Below are 19,218 nucleotides of genomic sequence, written 5' to 3' on the forward strand. Positions count from 1 at the left end.
GCCCACATTCGGCAGCCAGTGTGTGAGGGGAAGGGCAGCGGCTGCAGCTGGCCACCGTGCATCTCCCGCCCAGGCCCTGCCCCTCTCCAGCCACGTGTGTCTCGGTGAGTCACATCAGCCACCTTGGCCCCAGGGGCTCGTCTGGAGATGGGGTTAAACTCAGAGTTGTTGTGAAGATCAAATGAGGTAGCGCACACGGAGCGCTCAGCCCAGCGCTGGCGAATGGAAATGCCCCAGAGTGTCCGTGTCTTTACTTTACCATCAGGACGCAATGACGTACTAACGACCCCAATTTTTTCTGCCTCCCGTATCCAGCCATGCCCTGGCTCTGGCCAACAAAATGCTTACAAACTTAATGAAAGCAGAGGCTTGAAAGTGCACGTCTGCAATTCTGCTTCCTCTCTTGTTCGCCTGGCCTGGCATGCTGGATGCCAAGCGGACACAGAGTACAGGAGTGCCACCCCAGCCCAGGCTGAGCGGGCACGACCAGCCGACCGCCCAGCTGAGCACAGAATCAACAGAAATGCTTACGGGGCTTCCACACTCATGGGAAACAGGAAACGGTGGTTATTTCAAGCCACGAAATTTGGGGCTGGTTTGTTACGCAGCAGTGGCTGATACGATTATAGTTCCCATTTCACTGAGGAGAAAATCAAGTCCCTGAGAGGTTAATGTATGTGCCCACCGCTGGTAGGAGATGAGCTACAACTAGAATTCCCGTCTCAACTTTGGCCCTAGAGGCAGAAGTCTGCTCTCTGTCTCTGCCTGCGCCCTCTCTGGGCATCTTCCAGCGTGTGCACGCGTGCGTGCGTGTGTGTGTGTGTGTGTGTGTAATCCTCTCCCCTGCCATCCCCACGCACCCCCACACACGCAGCAGGAGCCTCCCAGGGCAGCCATGGATGACTGTGGTAGAAGAACCAGGTACAGAGTGTGAGGGGTCACGTAGGACAGGTGCAGCCTCGGGACAGGGCCCCAGAGCGAAATGAAAAGGGCACAAAAGTCTCCGCCCTAGTACTTCTCCCTGGGCGTGGGGCTGGACACCTCCTGACACCTGCAAACATCCTGATAATCCCAGCCAATGGGGACCACCCACGAGCAGCAAGGCCACAGGGCCCAACCTGCTCTGTCCCCAAGAGCAGGCCTCTTGCCCTCCGCAGGTCCTCAAGGAGGGGCCTCCACTGCCCAGCCTAAGGATGGGGCAGGCATTGCAGGTAGCCTTGCGGATGACAACGTCACCTCTCTCCCAGTGCCCCTCAAATTCTCTCCATGACAATTCACCACTGGGCTTGGCCAATTCCAGACTCCGAGCTCAGCTATCCCCCCCAGAGCAGAGATGTCACCCCATGGCTGATATGGGCCATCAATTCCCACACGGGGTCAGGCTGCCCTTTCAAAGTGCTCAGCTGGAAGCAGGGAGATTTGAACCCCACTCTGGGTTTGGGCAAGAGGGCCACGACAGAGCCCACAGTGAGACTCACTGCAGACTTTCTCCACTGAGCGGGGGGCAAGGCATTACTGCAGAAGGCCGACAGCACTCATCTAAGAACAGCAACGGGCCCTACAAAGACTCCCCAGGCCAAATTCCAAAGCATTAAACATGCATGTTTAACCCCGGGTGACTCTGCATTAGGTCCTTCGTGTTTCCACGTGCCCATAAAACACAGGCCAGGTGGGACGGGGCTTGGCCCAAAGGTTCGGATTCCAGGAACGAACAGACGCCCCGATTTAAGAGATGGAGCCTCCCTTGCTGGCTGTGTGACCTCGGACACATGTGGGCCACACTCTGGGCTTCTCATCTGGAAAATGGGCATAGAGCAAGTAGGAACTACCTCACAGGGCTTTTGAGGAGCCCAGGAAATGTCAGACTTGGTGACTGACTTGTGTTCTTTTGGTTTTAAAGATGGCAAACAGCAGTGTCTCCACGGCCTGAGGAGGTCAGGAGGGCCTAAGGGACCACAAATGGAGACCCTAGGAGTGAGTGATGGACAGGGAGCAGGGACTATCTCTATATAATGGGATGGCCAGAAAAGGGGAGGTGGGCTTCTGAAAGCGCGGCTGCAGTCAGCTGTGGCTTGCCAAACCCACCTTCACCTGTGGTCACCTGTCCTGCTAGGTAAGGTGGGGACAGAGCAGCCTGGCCCTCTCAGCAGGTGTCAACAGTGGACCCTCCAGTAAGAGGCATGGAAGAACCCAGAGAACACTGTGAGGCTCACTGCCTCTAAGCACAGGGGCTGTCCCCCAAGGAGGCACCCAGTGAGCACTCTTTGAGGTAAACTGAGTCCTGAGAAGGGAAGGAAGCGTCTGGGCCCAGAGGCTGTTCGTTAGCATGGTGACAGGCCCCCAGGGCAGCCCCTTCGGAGGGCCCGAGTGGGATGGAGGTCAGTGGGAAGGATGCCATGGCCCATCCTTGGCAGGTGCACTGCTGAGGGGAAGGCAGGGCCCGAGGGAGTCTCCCTAACACCCCTCCTGGCCACCTGCAGGGGCTGCTGCACAAGGCCAGGCAAGGCCTCCCTGTGTCTCAGGAGACAAGTCCCAACATGACAGCCCCAAGGTGACCTTGACCTCACTCACAGCTACAGTGGGTTTCCTCTGCCCCTCCCGACCTCACAGGCCCCAGCCCCCGTCAGGGGGACACAACGCCCAAGAGGAAAGCTGCCTCCCACAGGCGGAAGGCTAAGGTACCAGTGGGAAGGCCCACCCTCCTGGCTGGGGGCCCTGGGCCCGTCTCTCGCCCTCCCCGTGCATCCATCTCCTCCTCTAAAGATGTGGGCGCAGCCCGAACAACCCGGAGGGCAGACAGGGAGCACAAAGCGGGGGACGTGCAAGGCTGCAGATGCAAGGCTGCAAAGCAGAAATGACAAGGAAAGCAGAGCCGGTCTCCGGGAGAAGGAAGGGGGTCCCCTCCAGGCCTGACTTCAGCCAGCTGGGAGGGCGGCCGAGAACAGCCAGCAACCCCAGGTGGACTGAGCTGCTAAGAAATGAAGTGTCAGCCCCGGCCCTCAACCCTCTGGTGACACCACGTTCTTAAAATAGCACCTCTGAACAGGAAGGAAACCGATGACTCAAAGCCGCGGGGAGAGGGGGGTGGGGGCTGCAGCGGCCCACACCCTCCCTCCAGTGCCCCTCCTCCAGGCCAGGCCTCGGTTCCCCGATCCCTGATCCCCGGGGAGCCTGGGATGGAGGGGAGGCGCACACTCGGCCCAGCCCATGCTATTCTGCTTTCCAATGCAAATTTCCCCTAGGACCTGGCTGTCCTCCCAGAGAGGTCAGAGAGCACCCATCCCTGTCCCCGAGGCCCAGCAACCTCTCCCTGGGCTAAGTGCTCCCTGGCTGCAGATGACAGAGACCACCGGGGAACTGCATTCCCCGATGGTGTGGCCCAGGGACTGGAGACCCAGGATCAGCAGCACCGGGCCCTCCGTGAAGGGAGCCTGTGCACAGGGTACACCTCTGAGCTGCCTCTCCTTGGAGGACACCTCTGGCCACTGGGGCCTTTTAGTGACCAAGACCAAGGGCAGACCCCGGCTGACCGCAACCCCACAAGCTCAGCACACCTCCCCGCCTCATCCCTTGCCGTGTGACTCTAGACAAGGCACTGCCCTCTGCAAGCCTCTCTAGAAAATGGACAGTGACCCCTCCACGAAGCCGGACACGAAGCAGGTACCCTATCATTGTGAGTCCCTTCCACAGCCCCACTGAAGGCCACCAAGCCAAGAACCCACCGACTTCGAGAGGCTCCAGTGACAGCCACAAAGCCCACCAGACACTCCAGACCTCGGCCTCCTGTGCCACGAGCCTTGAGGGAGTCTCTGCTCTGAGACCACCAAGCAGGGGACAATCCCCTCACCCTGGGAAGACCCAGAAAAGAATCATTTGGACTGTGAGCCCAGCGGATGCCCCACCCCACTCACAGGGAGGCTGACCCTGCTCCCCTAAGCACTTAGCTCAGGGACATGGATGGGTGCTCTCGGACCTCAGTGGGAGGGCAGCCTGGCCCTGGGCATTCCGGAGGCATCCGGACACAGCACCCTCCACCCACAACCCCTACTCAGGAGGCCCCTGGGACTCACTAGGTCAGGAGAGGGGAGACGGAGAGCCACCAGGTCTGGAAATGGTTGGCTACCACCTCTGGTCCTGCCATCCCTGTTGGCAAGAGGGGAAACCAAGGCAAGAAGCAGCCTACTGGTGGGAATGGAAATGGTACACAGCTTGAGAAAACAGTCTGGCAATTCCTCAAGAGGCTACACGTAGAGTGACCGTGACCCACCAATTCCAGTCCCACGTGTATGCCCACGAGCAATGAAAACCTGCCCAGGCAGACATTCACCTGGTCACGTTCACGGCCACTTTATTTATGACGGCCCTCGTGTCTGTCAATGCCTAAGTGGGTAAACAGATGTGATCTACCCACACAAAGGAATATTATTCAGCCCTAAAGAAGAATGAAGTCGTGACACCAGCTACAACACGAACCTTGAGGATGTTATGCGGAGTGAAAGAAGCCAGTCACAGGAGGCCACACAGTGTGTGAGTCTATTAACACACACTCCCCAGCGAGTCCGCAGAGACAGAGAGCGAGTGAGTGGTGGGAGGTGGGGGGAGGGGAGGGATGGAAAGATAAGGAGGTGACAGTTAAGGCCCGGAGTTCTTTCTGAGATGGTGAAATGTTCTAAAGTTAATTGTGGAGATGTCGCGCACATCCGTGAATATACTAAAAAGCGCTTAACTGTACACATTTATTTAAATGGGTGAATCGTATGGCATCTGAATTATATCTCAATAAAGCTCATTAAAAAAAAAAAAGGAAGGAAGAGGGTCTTACAGACATCCCAGAAATCATGCCCCACAGGGAAAGCAAGCCCCAGGAGGGGAGCCTGCCGCCCATCCCGGAGGGGTGTGGGGCCCTGCCCCTGAGCCCTAGGAGCCCCCCACCGCTGGCCTGGCTCTGCCCTCTGGGAGGACCCGGGGCCGCGCCTGCCTCACCGTGGCCTGAGCACGTGGACTCCAGGCTGGGGCGCAGCCATCACTGAGGAAACAACTCAAGGGGCCAACAGCTCAACCTCCTAAGTGTTCACAACCGCCGAGTGCTGACGACAGGACAAGGCGGCGCCAAGTGAGCCTGAACAGTGCACCGTGTCCCTCCACCCCCCAAAGAGCCTGGTCTTCCCATTTCACAGAAAAGGAAACCGAGTCCTCTTCTCAAGGCCACTCAGCAAACACACGCTGGAGCAGAGTTTAAAATTAGGCTCCAAATGCATCAGACTTGATTATGCAGGAGCACGCGCACAGACCCCCCAGATGTGCCAGGCGCACAGGGCCCCTCACAGCCATCCTGTGTGTGCATGTCCCTACATACTGCCCCAGAGCTCTGCACCAGCCAGCCCGCTGGACCCCCTGACTGGCCCCGGGCAGGTGGGGCTCTGACCATTTCTCCTGGGGCTGAGGCTTCCCATCAGCCGGGAGTTTCCACGTTCCCTCCATTTAGATCTCCGGTGACACATAAAGGCGACAGGGTGCCTGAGAGAGAAGAGGCCTGGGGTCTGCTTCCCAGCTCTGAGGCTGACACGGCCCCGTCCCATCAGTAAAAGCCTCTGACAACAGTAATATGGAGCAGAAGAATCGCAAACGCTCAGCACGTACTGTCCATCAGGCACTGTGTTCCGTGCTTTGCAAAAATTAATATGGTTAATCCTCGCTACAACCCAATGGGATATATGTTGTTATTCCCACCTTAAAGATGAGGAAACTGAGGGACAGGGAGGTTAGGAGAACCGCGTAGGTCCACACCGCTATTAAAGGAGCAAAGATCATCTGGCCCCGAGTATGGGCTTCCCATGCTAAGTCAGTCCAACTGCACTGGCCTCCACTGTGTCCTGACTGCAAGAGGGCCAGCTGCCCTGCTCCCCATCCCCCTGCCCCAGCACGGCAGGCCCAGCCCCCCGCCCGCTATCGGCCAGGCCCTCTTATCAGAAGCGTGTATTTCCTGCCTCCTCCAGAGGACAGGGCAGCCTTGGCAACAGCCGACTTCCTCCTTCCCCTCCACGCCCACCTGCCACCCCCGCCCAGAGCTGCCCACCCTGTCCCCCAGCTCACCAGCTCCACCTGAGGCCCCAAGCCTTCCAGAATCCGATGTGCAGCTTCGGCCTTCTTCTGCAGGGTGACGGAGAGGAGGAGAAATTAAAAACAACAACAAAACCAGAACAGATTATAAATAGAGGCTCTGGAACAGCAGGTAGCTGCCCAGCCCAGCCGCCGACCCTCAGCCCCGGAGCAGGGGGGTGCAGGGTCCCCCTGCAAGCCCACCCCAGCTGGAAACCAACAGAGGGGCCTCAATAGCCCTGCAGCGGCCCTGGCAAGCCCGCCAAGTTCCGATTCTAACAAACATGCGGTGTTCTCCGTGGCCTGGCCACCCCCCCCCCACGCCAAACCCTCAGCCCACGTCCCCCAGGGCTCGGGGCTGCGGGCACAGCTCCCTGCCAGCAGGCCACTGTGCCAGGCCCAAGATGCCTTCCTTCGCCTGGAAGTTGGCTGGGTGTCTGCAATTACCTCAGAGCTGGTGCCGCCGGCCAGGGAGGGGAGCGGGTGGGGGGGAGACAGAGGCGCTCAGAGATACCCTTTCTAGGATTCTTGTATTTCACAATCATGTGACTATTCCTGAGCTGCCCGGGAGCTCCTCGCCTCCCTCCCCACTCACAGCGCGGGACTTATTAGGAAAACAGGAACATGTGGCTGTGAACGCAGCAGGCTGGACCTCCGGGCCCGGCCATAAAGGCGGACATTGTGCCTCCACCAGGCCCCGTGTGCCCCCAGCCCGGGACCACCAAGGCCTGCTCTCAGGAGGCCCAGGGGATGGCCCAGGGCCAGCGGGGCGGGGCGGGGTGGGGGGCAGTGTGGGGGGATGGACAGAGAGCTGTGGAAGGTGGCTTTTGCAGGGTGGTTGTCGGATCTGGCTACCGTGTGTGATGGAAAGTGGGGTGCCCACAGCGTGCACGGGGGAGACCTGAGTCCTCCTGCATCCCCAGGAAAGGCTGGGTGCTCCTGACTCAGCCAAACTCAGGGAGACCGTCTAGGATCTGCAGGGAGCCGGGACAACAGGCCAAGCAAGTCACCATCAATGATCCCTAAATCCAGACCCACTAAAAGGGGGTGCTCCCAGAGTCCTGGGGAGCGTGGCTGCCAAGAGAATTCGAGGCCCAGGCTCCTGGTGTCACAGCGGGGAGGAGGAGTACCGAAAGCCAACACACTCCCCCTCTCCTAGCCCCTAGTGACAGACAATGGGTACATATGTAGGTGGACTCAAGCTGGCACCTAGAACGAGCTCCGCCTAGAGCCCTGGGCCCAGCCCACCCAAGAACAAGCCATGCTCTCAGCCCCCTTCGTGCAGAGCCAAAACCCCGAGACCAGCAGCCTCAGCGTGTGGCTGGGGGCCAAAACATCAGGGGGCAAAAGGGTACTATAACGATTGCCATTTTACCGAGGACCTACTATGGGCCAAGCATCGAACACAGAGCATGCCTTATTAATATTTAAATCACACAAACAATGTGAGGCAGATACAAGACATGTCCCCATTTAACAGACCATGAAACTGAGGCACGGAAAAATGACGTAAGGAGAAAGTCCTGATGATCTCCAGGCTCTAAGAAGGAAGAAAGACAAGGGCCAGATCCCATGCAGGGCCTCCCCTGGGCTTGGGACGGTCCTGCCCCGGCATACCGCAAAGCAAGAGAGTGTCCCCGTGGGGCTGAAGACAGGAGAATTCCTGAGCCAAGTCAACTGAAGGAATGGGGATGGGGTGGAGAGAGGACAGGGCAGCCAGCTACCCTAACATTTCCTGAGCACCCACTCTGTACTGAGCACTGGGGCAAAACACAGAATGAATGAGGCCCAGCCCCTGCCTGCCATATCCCCGAGTCTGACGAGCAGCTGATCAAGAGCAGTGATGGCAGACAAGTATGCGCAGCAGAAAAGGTATGTTTGGTGGACACACAAGGCATGAGGCAGGGCTCAAGTCTCTCCAGAGAGGTAATAGGTGGGATACATAAGGTGGGTTTTGAGAAATGAATAGGTGGGTTTTGAGAAATGAATAGGAGTTCTATGCACTCATGAGGTTCTGTGAGGGTCAGTGGGAACTCCCCATCTAGATAAAAGGGAGATGCCAAACACAGGAAGGGTACGGCTGGAGCCGCGAAGCCCCCGGAAACTGCCAATCACACAGGTAAGCATAAGCATGGGTCTTGGATCTGGGCACAAGGCCCATGGTGGGGGCTCCAGAAGCCTGTGTCCTACGAACCATAGCAGATTCCATCTTCAACCACATCATCACTCTCGGGAACACGGGCACCCAGAGAGGGGGCTTCCTGCAGCCTCTGGAGAAGAGAGCAGGGAGGAGGCCCCTTCCTCACCTGCCAAAGCCACAGGGGGCGCAGGAGACGGGGTGGCCCCGAGCAGCCCGCTCGCCAGGACACACCTGCTGTAAACAGTGCCTCTGCGTCCAACACTTCCCCCGGCCCCACTCCTCAGCCCTCAGCAACCCTGGTACCTTCTCAGATGCCCCCCCCGCCCAGTTTACCCACCGATACCTGTCCTGGAACGACCCCAACGACGCCCCACACTGGCAGGGCTGGACAGCGTGGCGCCCCAGAGCAAGGCTGGCCCCATCCAAGTCTGCTCACTAACTGCGTGGCCTTGGGCAAGTCCCTCCACTCCCCCGAGCCTCAGCTTCCTCCTCTAGAGGACGGGTGACCAGCGCACGGCCTCAGGAGCTGACACACGGGAGCTGCTGCTCGAGGGCTGGCCATCGCTATTACTGTGGTGGACAGTAAGCACCAGGCCACGGCTCACACCAGGGGGCCCTCCGCGCGCCAGGCCCTCTACTGCATCCTGCACATGCCCCGTGTGTTTGGACGCCTGCAAGAACCCTGTTCAGAAGGTTCTAGCATCAGCCCATTTACACACAGGGAAGCTGAGGTTTGGGTCATGCAGCCTACCTGAAGGACGCAGCTCGAGTGGTAGCTAGAGGACGGCACCCGGCAGGCCCACCTCCTCATGCCTCCCTGGGGGCACCTCCTCTCCTCATGCCACCACACGGCTGCTCCTGCTTCGTCCCCACCCCCACCCCACTGCTCTGGCTCAGCCTCTAGGGGCGGAGTGGGAGGAATCTGCTTATCAGTTCATGGGGAGCTGGTGGGGCGTCCTGCCTATCGGGTCTCTTCCCCACACAGGCAGGACTTTCTCGCCAAGTCTCTCCACCAGGGACAACCATCGTCTGGGAGCCAGCTCTGCTCTAAGCCTCAGCAAGCCACTCCACCTATCTGGGCCTCGGTCTCCCCATCTGCACGATGGCCACACTCACCCCGGCTACTAACCCCCCAGGACTCTTACAAGGACGTTCTGCAAGGAACAAAGTGATGGGCATGTTGTCACTTCCCTCTTAACATCCCCCTTCAAATGGAGGGCATCCCCTCTCCCCCCCCTCCCTCCCCCCACCAAGGACCATGGCTGGGAACACAGGCATGGGCCACAGATTCAGCCCTGCACCTGAAACTCCCTCCCGCCCCCTCAGCTGATGGCTTCTTGCCACCTGGAGAACCAAAGCCAAACTCAGAGGGTCCAGGGGGCCCCCACCGTGCCTGGCCTTTGGGAGGCTACTGCCAGAGGGTGCCAGGCTCAGCTCCCAGAGGGCAACCCCAGGAGCTCATGCCAACAGGAAGGGAGGAGCGGGGACTCTCACCAGGCGCTGGGGGGGAGGGTTGGGGTCTCACTCAAGAGACTGCATTCCTGCAGGGGACCCTGTGGTCCAGGCAGCCAGACCTCCCAGTGGCCAGAGAGCCTGGGGGCTGTGCCTGGGCCATGAAACCCCACGGTCACCTGCACACATAGGTGCACACAAGCCCCGTGGACCCGCGGGACCATGCCTACATCTATGAAGGCACAAACATCTACACGTGCGTGCCACACGAGCTGACTCACACACACCCCCGCATTCACATACACAGGCACCAGGTGTGCCCAGGTCCACGTGTGGGCCCGAGTGGACACATGCACATCCATGAAGTATAAACACGGACAACCACATTCGTGCCCAAGCACGTCAATCCGCATACACATCCGCACGTGTCACGCAGCTAACGAGCGTGCCTACAGATGCATGGGCGTGTAAGTGCACAAATAACCACAGGTGTGCCCCACATGCTGGCACACACGCACGTGCATTCACACACATGCACAGTCACCCACAGGCCCGCTCAGACACACGTACACGTGTGCGTGGCCGTACAGATGCAGGACTACCACGTGCTCCATGCACGCACACAAGTCAGAGACACACAGATACACATCGCCATCAACAGGTCCACACGCACACACACATCAACACACACGTGTGGTGCATTAAGTGCACACGTGCCCCCAAAAAGCTAGCAGATACTCACATGTATCTGCATACACGAGCACAGCTGTCCAGTTACACATACGTATCCCCTCCCCAAACACGCACACACACACCCCTCTCTTCTTGGGCAAGGGCTCCAAACCCTCACCCTGGCGGGCCCCCTGGCCAGCCCCCCACCACTGATCCCCCATTCTAGCTCCTCAGCTGCCTACTCTGGCCTGAGCTCCAGGCCTCAACCTCTCCGTCTGCAGAAAGGGGGGGGGCAGCACCCATGTACCCACCTACCCAGAAAGCCCGAGACCCCAGCATCCCATTCCAGGCCACGGCACCCTCCCCTCCACACAGTGTCCACCCGCCAAGTACCGCAGTGATTCAGGGAAGCAGGGACCCCAGTTCAGCGTGCTCGTCTGCACATGGGGCCTGAAGACACAGCCCAGAGCTTCCCCGGGGTGTGTGATGAGGGAGGTACATGCGGAAGGCAGAATTCACGTTAACAAATTCATCAGGCCAACATGCGCTATGTGCAGAAGATGAAATCTGGAGGAATCCTGGACCCCAGGAGTAGTTGAGATGGCCAGTCACGGAGGCCGAAGGGGAGCCCGGGGCTGCAGGACTGGCCCAGAGCCACTGGCCTAAAGCTCCGAATCACAGCTCAGGGTGGGCCGGGAAGTCTGAAGCTGGGCATTGGGGTGCCTGCACCCCCAAAATGCTCTACAAAACGCTTCATGGTCTCAGCTACTAATACTACTATTAGTATTATTCGTGACGGTGTTAGTCATCTTGTCCTGCTAATGTGCCCTAACCACATTCCATATTTCTTTTTATTTATTTACTTAAGTAGGCTCCATGCCCATCGTGAGGCTTGAACTCATGACTCCAAAATCATGAGTCAAATGCTTTGCCGACTGAACCAGCCAGGCGCTAATCATGTTATATGAAAACCTTACTAGGGGCGCCTGGGTGGCTCAGTCGGTTAAGCATCCGACTCTTGGTTTCAGTTCAGGTCATGGTCTCAGGGTCATGAGATCGAGCCCCGAATCAGGCTCCATGCTGAGCGTGGAGTCTACTGAAGATTCTCTCTCCCTCTGCCCCTCCCCACCAACGTGCGTGCGCCCTCACTCTCTCTCAAATAATCTTTAAAAAAACAAAAACAGGGGCGCCTGGGTGGCTCAGTCGGTTAAGCGACTGCTTTCGGCTCAGGTCATGATCCCGGGGTCCTGGGATCGAGTCCCGCATCGGGCTCCCTGCTCTGCGGGGAGCCTGCTTCTCCCTCTCCCACTCCCCCTGCTTGTGTTCCCTCTCTCGCTGTCTCTCTCTGTCAAATAAATAAATAAAAATCTTAAAAAAATAAATAAAAAAAAATAAAAATAAAAAAACAAAAACAAAAACAAAACAAAATCCTTACTCATTATATGCTCGAAATGTTAAGACAAAAGACGACGTGGGTCTTACTCTCTGATTCCCTCATCGCTCAGCACTGCACAAAGAACCACAGGTGTGCCCCACGTGGGCTGACACGCACACACGTGCATTCACACACGTGCAGTCACCCACAGGCCCGCTCAGACATACGTGCACATGTGTGTGCGTGGATATGCTCTGCCCCCATAAACGCAGCCCCCTCACCGCCTGGTAGTCCTCTGCACTGGAAATACCCTTCCGGTGTGTCCCAACAGCGCCCATGTTTGCAGACCTAGCCCAAGTCCTGCCTCCCCCAGGAAGTCTACCTCAAATGCCCACTACCCAGGATCCCTGCAGAATCAGCACCAACTACGTCAGCCTGCAGTGGTGCCGCATGTGTTTGTTTTAGCCACACTCTGAAGTGCAAGCACGCTCCTAGACCCACGAGGCCTCCACCTCCCGCCTCTCACACACTCCCTTTGAAGATCGCATGAGACCCTGCCCTTCTCTGAGCCCTTGCCTGCGCTGGGACCCCTCCTCACCAGAATATCCTCCTCCTCAGGGGTGACGGCCCACCCACTGCTTCCAAGAAGCTTTCCCCAATCCTGGTCCACCACCGCCCCCCCAATTCCTGCCCCCAGGAGCCCTGCAGAACCCTGCCTCCTGTTCTCCCATCTGTGTGCACCTGCCCTGCCCCGCCCACAGAGGCAGCTCCTGGGAAGCAGGAAAAGCCTTGCTCAGCTGGCTCCCGCTGCGCGTGCTGGGCACCTCATCCATAAGCCCCGAATGGATAATGAGCCAGAGTCCAATATGCAGAAAAGCCAGACAGGCCCTGCCTGGCAGGGAAGCTGCGTTTTCCAGCCGGCAAGGCATTTAGAGACAGACCCTTGTCATCCACCTCTCAGAGGAACCAGCAGGGAAGGAAGGAGGATTAAAATTTAATCCTATTGATCCCCCAAGGGGAGGTAAGTTCTGGCTGCTTCTGCCAAAGGCAGCTGAGGGGCTTCCTGCCCACCCAACCTCCAGGCCCCGAGGTTCAGCCCCATGGAGGGACAGCCCTCCATGCTAACCTCCACCGGGGCCAGGGACCAATCCCAGCACCCCCAAAACCAGAGGACTCTTCCAGGGGAAAGGGTCTCCCCTCCCCTCTGCCATGCTTCATTTATTCAAGAAATGTTTACTGAGTACCTACTATGTGCCAGGCACCGTTCCAGGGGCTGGGGATAGAGCCGGGAAACAGACACAAAGATCCCTGCTCTCACAGAACTTCTGTTTACAATAAAGAGAATAAACAATAAAATGTGAATCATGTCCAGTGGGGTGGGAACAAGGGCAAAGAGAAAATTAAAGCCAGGAAGAGGAGAAACGTCCCTTGAAGTGTTTTCAGGATTAAACGGAGGATCAAAACAGGCCTTGCTGGAAAGGGGACATTAGAGCAAAGAGCTGAAGGAGCAAGTAAGTGAGCCCAGCGGGGAAAAGGAGCTCAAGGCAGAGGACACAGCCAGTGCAAAGCTCCTGAGGTAGGAAGCACAAATACCAGGGAGGCTGGGGCAGAGTGAGGGTTAATCAGAGTAAAAGGGAAACTGAGGGACAATGAGGGGTAAAATCCTTGGATCAACGGTGAGCCCGTGTAGTGACTTGTGGGTGTGATTATGTCTCCCCTGACAGAGAATCAGTGCGAGTGGGCCAAGGTCACTGCTGTCCCCCACTGCCTGGAACAGTGGTCAGTCACACAGCTGCTGAATGGATGAATAAACGAATGAATGAATGAAGAGGATGACTGTCATGCCCCCGAGGAACCTGAACTTACCCGGCAGAGGCCTGCTCTCGAGTCCTAACCCGCCACTCACTAGCTATGAGGTCTCGGGGAAATGACCAGAGCTTCAGTTTAACCTAACCCCACGACTCCTACACCATCAGGACACCATCGGAATGAAATCCAAGGAAATGGGCTCGAAGCCCCCAGCCTGTGGAGCTGGGGCACACAGAGCAATGACAGCGCTCTGGGACTCCAACGTGGTGACCACCAGCCCAGGGTTGGGGGTACAGGCTGCATGTGCGTGGCCAGGCTCCTCTCCTCTTGGGAGAATCCCCCTTCCTCCATCTAGTGCCCAGGGTGGGGGTCTGAGGACAGCACCCCAGTCTCCAAGGGGGGGCCTGAGACCCAGCCCTGACCAATCAGTGGAGTCGGACCTCCCCACCCTCCAAGGGCCTGGGACTGGCTGAGAGATGAGCACAGGACTCCAGCCAGCCAGTGAGCACCAATCCCAGAACTGTTTCCTATCTGCCCTGGGAGGTGGGTGGGCCGAGATGGCAGCAGCTTTTCCAGGCGCTGGGGATCCCTGCCTGAGAATGACACTGGCACAAAGAGAGCGGGGATGTGGAAAGAGAGCTCCCAAACATCTCCATTTGGGTGCCTGGATCCACCCACACCTGAAGTAACACCAACTCTCATTATAAGATTCAATAACCCCTCTTCAGCCTCAACCAGTGCGAGCTGAGTTTCTGTCTCTTGTATCCGAGAGTCTTGACTTACTGGACCCTTCCTGGTATAGTACTTTACAGTTTACAAAGCCCTTCTTCCAGCCATCTCAGCCACATCAACCCTGTGACTTCAAGAACATGGCCGGGACCCAGAGCAACCAAAGACCTGAGACTAAAATAAACCACCCAGCTCATCCGGGCGTAGGCTGGCCTGGAATCCAAGCCCCCTCCTCCTCCCCCCACCTGCCCACTCACACAGAAGCTGCAGAAAATCTGGACGGAAGGAGGCGGGAATTCTGGCAGGGAGACCATCCTGGGTAAGAACTGGGAGGGGGTATCTTCACTGCTCTTGGGGGAGGGGGAGTGCTGAGGCCAAGGAGCCAAAGACCGATCCGCTCTACAGCCACGGCTCTTTGGGGAAAACCTGGTTGAGACCTGACGGACAAACCCCAGGGAAAGGCAGGCCAGTCGCAGGGCTGGGAAGAGGAGCAAGCTTCCCACAGGGGGCACCAAAGGCCTGGCCTTCGAGTCCACCTGGCTGGGGAGGGCTGGGGGCTGCAGCCTGCTGCAGTCTGCCAGCCCCCAATAGGCGGAGTGCCTGACAAGGACCAACGGCACTGTGGTGACATCCTGAGCAAAAGCCACCAATCTGCTTCCATGGCTGCTGGAGGGAAGCATGCCTGCTCTCTCACCCAAAGATCAGGGAGGGTAGGCAGAGGGGCTGTCTGGGGTGACACCTGGGAGCCCTGCCCTGGTCCCCTCCACCACAGGCTCCTGGAGTCAGCTCAACCCTAGCTCCAGTTCCCAGCTCAAGGCTCACTTGCTGTGCAATCTCAGGCAGCTCATCTTCCCTCCCTGAGCCTCGGTTTCTTTATGAGTAAAATGAAGGGAATAACAGTGCCTGTTTCATACAAGTCGGGGGAGAATTCCGTGAAATCACGTACCACGTAAGCAACAACCAGAAAAGAGCTCTGGCAACAGTCACGGCACCAGCTAGCACTTGCTCGGTGCTGGGCATTGTTCTGAGGGCGCTCCACGATGAACTCACTTCATTCCCACGCCACCGCGCAAGGGACGTGCTATACTTATCATCGCTCTGCACGTAGTCACGGGGAGGTTCAAGTAAGTGGCGCAAGGTCACAGAGCCAGGGAGTGGTGAAGACGGGACGGGAACCCAGGGCATCTGGCTAAAGCATATGTGACCTGTCACTCTCGTATTGTCAGGATCGTTGTTAGTGTTACTTGGGGTGGGGGCCAGGGTATGGGAGGGTGACCGGCCCGCAAACCTAGGCCCCCAGCAGGCTCAGTCCCACGCCGCATCTAATGCCACCTCAGGAGGTGGATGCATTGCCAAACCAACTGATCCGGTAGTTCCCTGTCCAGAGCTACAGCCACAGGCTCCAGAAGCTACCAGGCCGCAGTACCCCCAGCCCCAGCTGGACTCTGAGCACTGCTCCAGCAGCCAGGGGCAGGTCCTACAGCAGAGACTGCTGGGAAGGATGGCCAGGACCCCCGGGCAGGCGGGGGGGCCAGAGGAGACAAGGCAGGAGAAGAGGTCCCCCATCCGTCATGCTTCACTGTGTGACCTCAGACAAGAACAGTCCCTCTGTGGGGACAGATGTTTCCTCATCTGTCAAATAAGGGAGGGGACTCACATCCAAAGGCCCTGAGCACATCTGCAAAGAGTCCACTATAAATCATGGAAGCTGAGCTCTCAGGGGCTTGGAGCCCCTGAGAGACACTCTGCTCTGGTCCTGTAAGTCACTCCTCCAAAACTGAGCCCCCTCCAATCAGCCAGCAGCTGCCCTCCTAGATCTCTAAGAGCCCCCACAGCCTGCTAGAGACCCTGTGTTCAGAAATGCCAAAGCCCCTTCCACGGCTATATGGCAGCAGAGGCCAGTGCTCATGATCTAGGACCTGACGGCCCACAAGTTCAAGTCCCAGGTCCACCACTTTCTAGCTGTGTGGCTTTGGACAAGTCACCTAACCTCTCTGGGCCTCAGTTTCTCCCTGTGTTAAATGGAAACAATTACTGCACCTACCCTCCCGGGACTGCTATGTAAAGAACCTGGCCCATCACCTGAAAAGCAGCTGTTCAATTAAGGTTTGCTGTTACTGTTAATAACAATAGTTATAATAACAATACCCTCTTCTGCATTATGGGAATTTTTCTGGCGCCAAATTGATCACCCAATCCTTCCCACCCCGACCTCCCAATCAACCGGCCCGAGGCTCTCCTACAATTTGATGCCTACACTGCTCCCTGCATCCCCCAGGCCAGCCACAGTCCCCACCCATCAGCACGCCTGAGAACAGCCACAGCCACACCAAGATGGGCTGCCCCTTCCTGCCCCCCGCTCCCAAACCCAGGGCTGTGCACACATGGGAGATCGAAGAAAGAGGTCCCCATTCCTCAGATGGGAATGCTGAGGCCCAGGGAGAAAGCCGGGCCTTCCCGGCGACACCTGCATCCCACCTGGCAGCCAGCCCAGGGCCAGTGCGGGGAACAGGGAGCGAGGGCCCCGCAGGCCGGGGTGGGGCATACCCGGTTCTCGTCGTAGATGATCTGCACCAGGCTGCGATGCTTTGACTCGATGGGCGGCGGCGACACAGGCTTCTCAGGCTCTGGAGGCTTGGCGGCCTCCTCCTCCAGCTGTTGCTGTGGGAAGGGGGAGAGTGCGGCGGTGAGCACCCGGGCGGGCGGAAGACGGGAGGCAGCACCCCCAAGGTGGAGGGGTGGCCCTGCGCAGCCCAGCAGGCCCAGTGGACTCGCACAGGAAGTCAGGCTGCTAACCATTTCCTCTGAGTCACCAGGGGACCCCGAGCCCTGGAGGGGCCTCTGCTGGGCGGGGAAGAGCCCGCTGCAGGCTCTCGGCGGTGTGGCCAGCCTTCCTGGGTTCGAATCCCACTCTGGCCACTTACGAGCTAGGTGAGCGAAAGCAAGCTGCCGAGCCGTGTGGCCGTTTCCTGGTCTGTAAAACGGGGCTTATCACCGTGCATCCCGGATAAGTTGCTGCATGTACAGTGCGGCTGGGGGCTCACTGAAAGCCAGTGGCTATCCTCCTCCTCCTCATTACCAGGACCATCGCCATCAGGGGAGACTGTGGACTCTGCAGCCCAACCCTAGTTCAAGTACTTCCTTGCTCTCTAAGTGGGAAATGGCTAAATTTCTCTGAGCTTCACTTTCCTCATCTGGAAACTAGGGATAATGAAAGTCTCCACCGTGGAGAGCAGGTCCGGGGTTAAATGTGTGGAGGCAGGCAATGCACACAGCACCAAGCAAGCACCTCCTCCTCCTCATCCGCCTGGTGCTCTTCGTGCTGGACCCTCCTCCGCCAAACACCGGAGGACATCCCTTCATGCTGCTGTCCGCTTTCTTCCAGAAAGGGAAAGTCAAGACCAGACAGCTTAAGACACCGGTCCAAGGTCACACAGAAGGCCAATGCCCGGCTGTGTGCAATCTGAGAGGGCATCCAGAGTGAGAACAGAACACCATTTTCTGCTCATAATGCACAGCCTACCCACAACCATGGACCATGGAGCAAAGCAATCGGCCAAGATGAGCAAGGCAGAAGGAGCCAGAAAATCCAGTCCTGGCTTCTGCCGGCACCCAGGCCTGGCTGGTGGAGCCAAGCTGCCTCAGTCCCACAGTGACCCCTGGAGGCAGCTTCCAGAAGGGCGGCCAGCATCTGGCGAAACATGGAAATCAGCCCCCAAAAGAGTGCAAAAAAAAACGAAGCCAAGAAGTGGAAGAAGCACACAGCCAGGAAGGAGATTCTCTCCGATTTCTGAAGGTGGCCCTCCCTGAGGCACCAAGGAGAAATACCACCTGAGACGCACAGAGACCCTGGCAATGCACAACTCCGCCAGGGCCAGATTTGAACTTCACTCTGTCCCTCACCAGCTCTGTGGCCTTGGGCAAGTCACTGAACCTCTCTAGAAGATGACAAAATGTGCTGCTACACTAAGCTTGATAGACACTGGCTACCAGAGGCAAACCAAAACCATAGTGAGATCCCACCTCTACCGGCCAGGACGACTAGAAGGAAACAGAAGCACGGAAAACAAGGTGCGTCGGTGAGCCCGGGAGGGAACCGGGAGCCCTGTGCTCGGCTGCCCTGGAGGACAGTCTGGGGCTCCTCAAAACATCACACACGGGGTTACCAGACAACCCGGCAGCTCCACTCCCAGGTACGAGCCAAAGGGACCGAAAACAGACGCTCAAGCAAAAACCTGAACGCAGCGTTCGCGGCAGCTCTGTTCACGACAGTCAAAAGCTGGAAGCAACCCAAATGTCCATCAGCGTACACAGAATGTGGTCCATCCACACAGCGGGTGTTATTCAGCCTTAAAAGGGAAAGAAGGGGCTCCCGGCTGGCTTGGTCGGTGGAGCATGAGTTCGAGCCACATGCTGGGCATAGAGATTATTTTAAAAAAAAAACAAAAACGAAAACAAAAGGAAGGATGCATTGACACCTACTACAACATGGATGAACCTTTCACCGAGTGAAAGAAGCCAGACACCAAAGGTGATGTGTTCTAGGATTCCACTTCTATGAAATATCCAGAATAGGTAAATCCATAAGGACAGAAACGCAGATTGGTGGCCTGTGGGAGAGGGGAGAAGGGGGCATGACAGCTCATGGGTACAGAGTCTCCTTCAGGGGAGATGAAAATGTCCTAAAACTAGATACATGGGATAACTGTCCAACCTTACAAATGTATTAAATGACACTGAATTGTCCACCTTAAAATGAGTAATTTTATGTTTTGTGAATTTTAGTTCAAAAAAAAAAAAAATGCCATCGTGGAATTAAAAAAAAAATCGATCAAGGGCTGCTCTGGGCCACCTGGCTTCCAGCCACAGTCATAAGTGTGCACATGACCTGTGGCTACAGCCCTATCCCAGAGCCAGGCCTGGAGGAACAAAAGTACTCCCT

General features: G+C 57.4%; 1 protein-coding gene across 1 annotated transcript in view; it reads right to left on the reverse strand.

Moving 5' to 3' along the window:
* NCOR2 (nuclear receptor corepressor 2) overlaps positions 1–19,218 on the reverse strand; it is a 164,559-nt gene that overhangs the window by 106,700 nt on the left and 38,641 nt on the right. Inside the window, exons 6-7 of the mRNA XM_081800960.1 lie at positions 16,824–16,937; positions 6,094–6,150 (exon numbers count right to left, since the gene is read on the reverse strand). Coding sequence (XP_081657086.1) covers positions 6,094–6,150; positions 16,824–16,937 — 171 coding nt within the window. The remainder of the gene's footprint in view (positions 1–6,093; positions 6,151–16,823; positions 16,938–19,218) is intronic.

The sequence above is a fragment of the Leptonychotes weddellii genome, chromosome 13, assembly GCF_054177405.1.
Source record: "Leptonychotes weddellii isolate Sample4059 chromosome 13, ASM5417740v2, whole genome shotgun sequence".
NCBI lineage: Eukaryota > Metazoa > Chordata > Mammalia > Carnivora > Phocidae > Leptonychotes > Leptonychotes weddellii.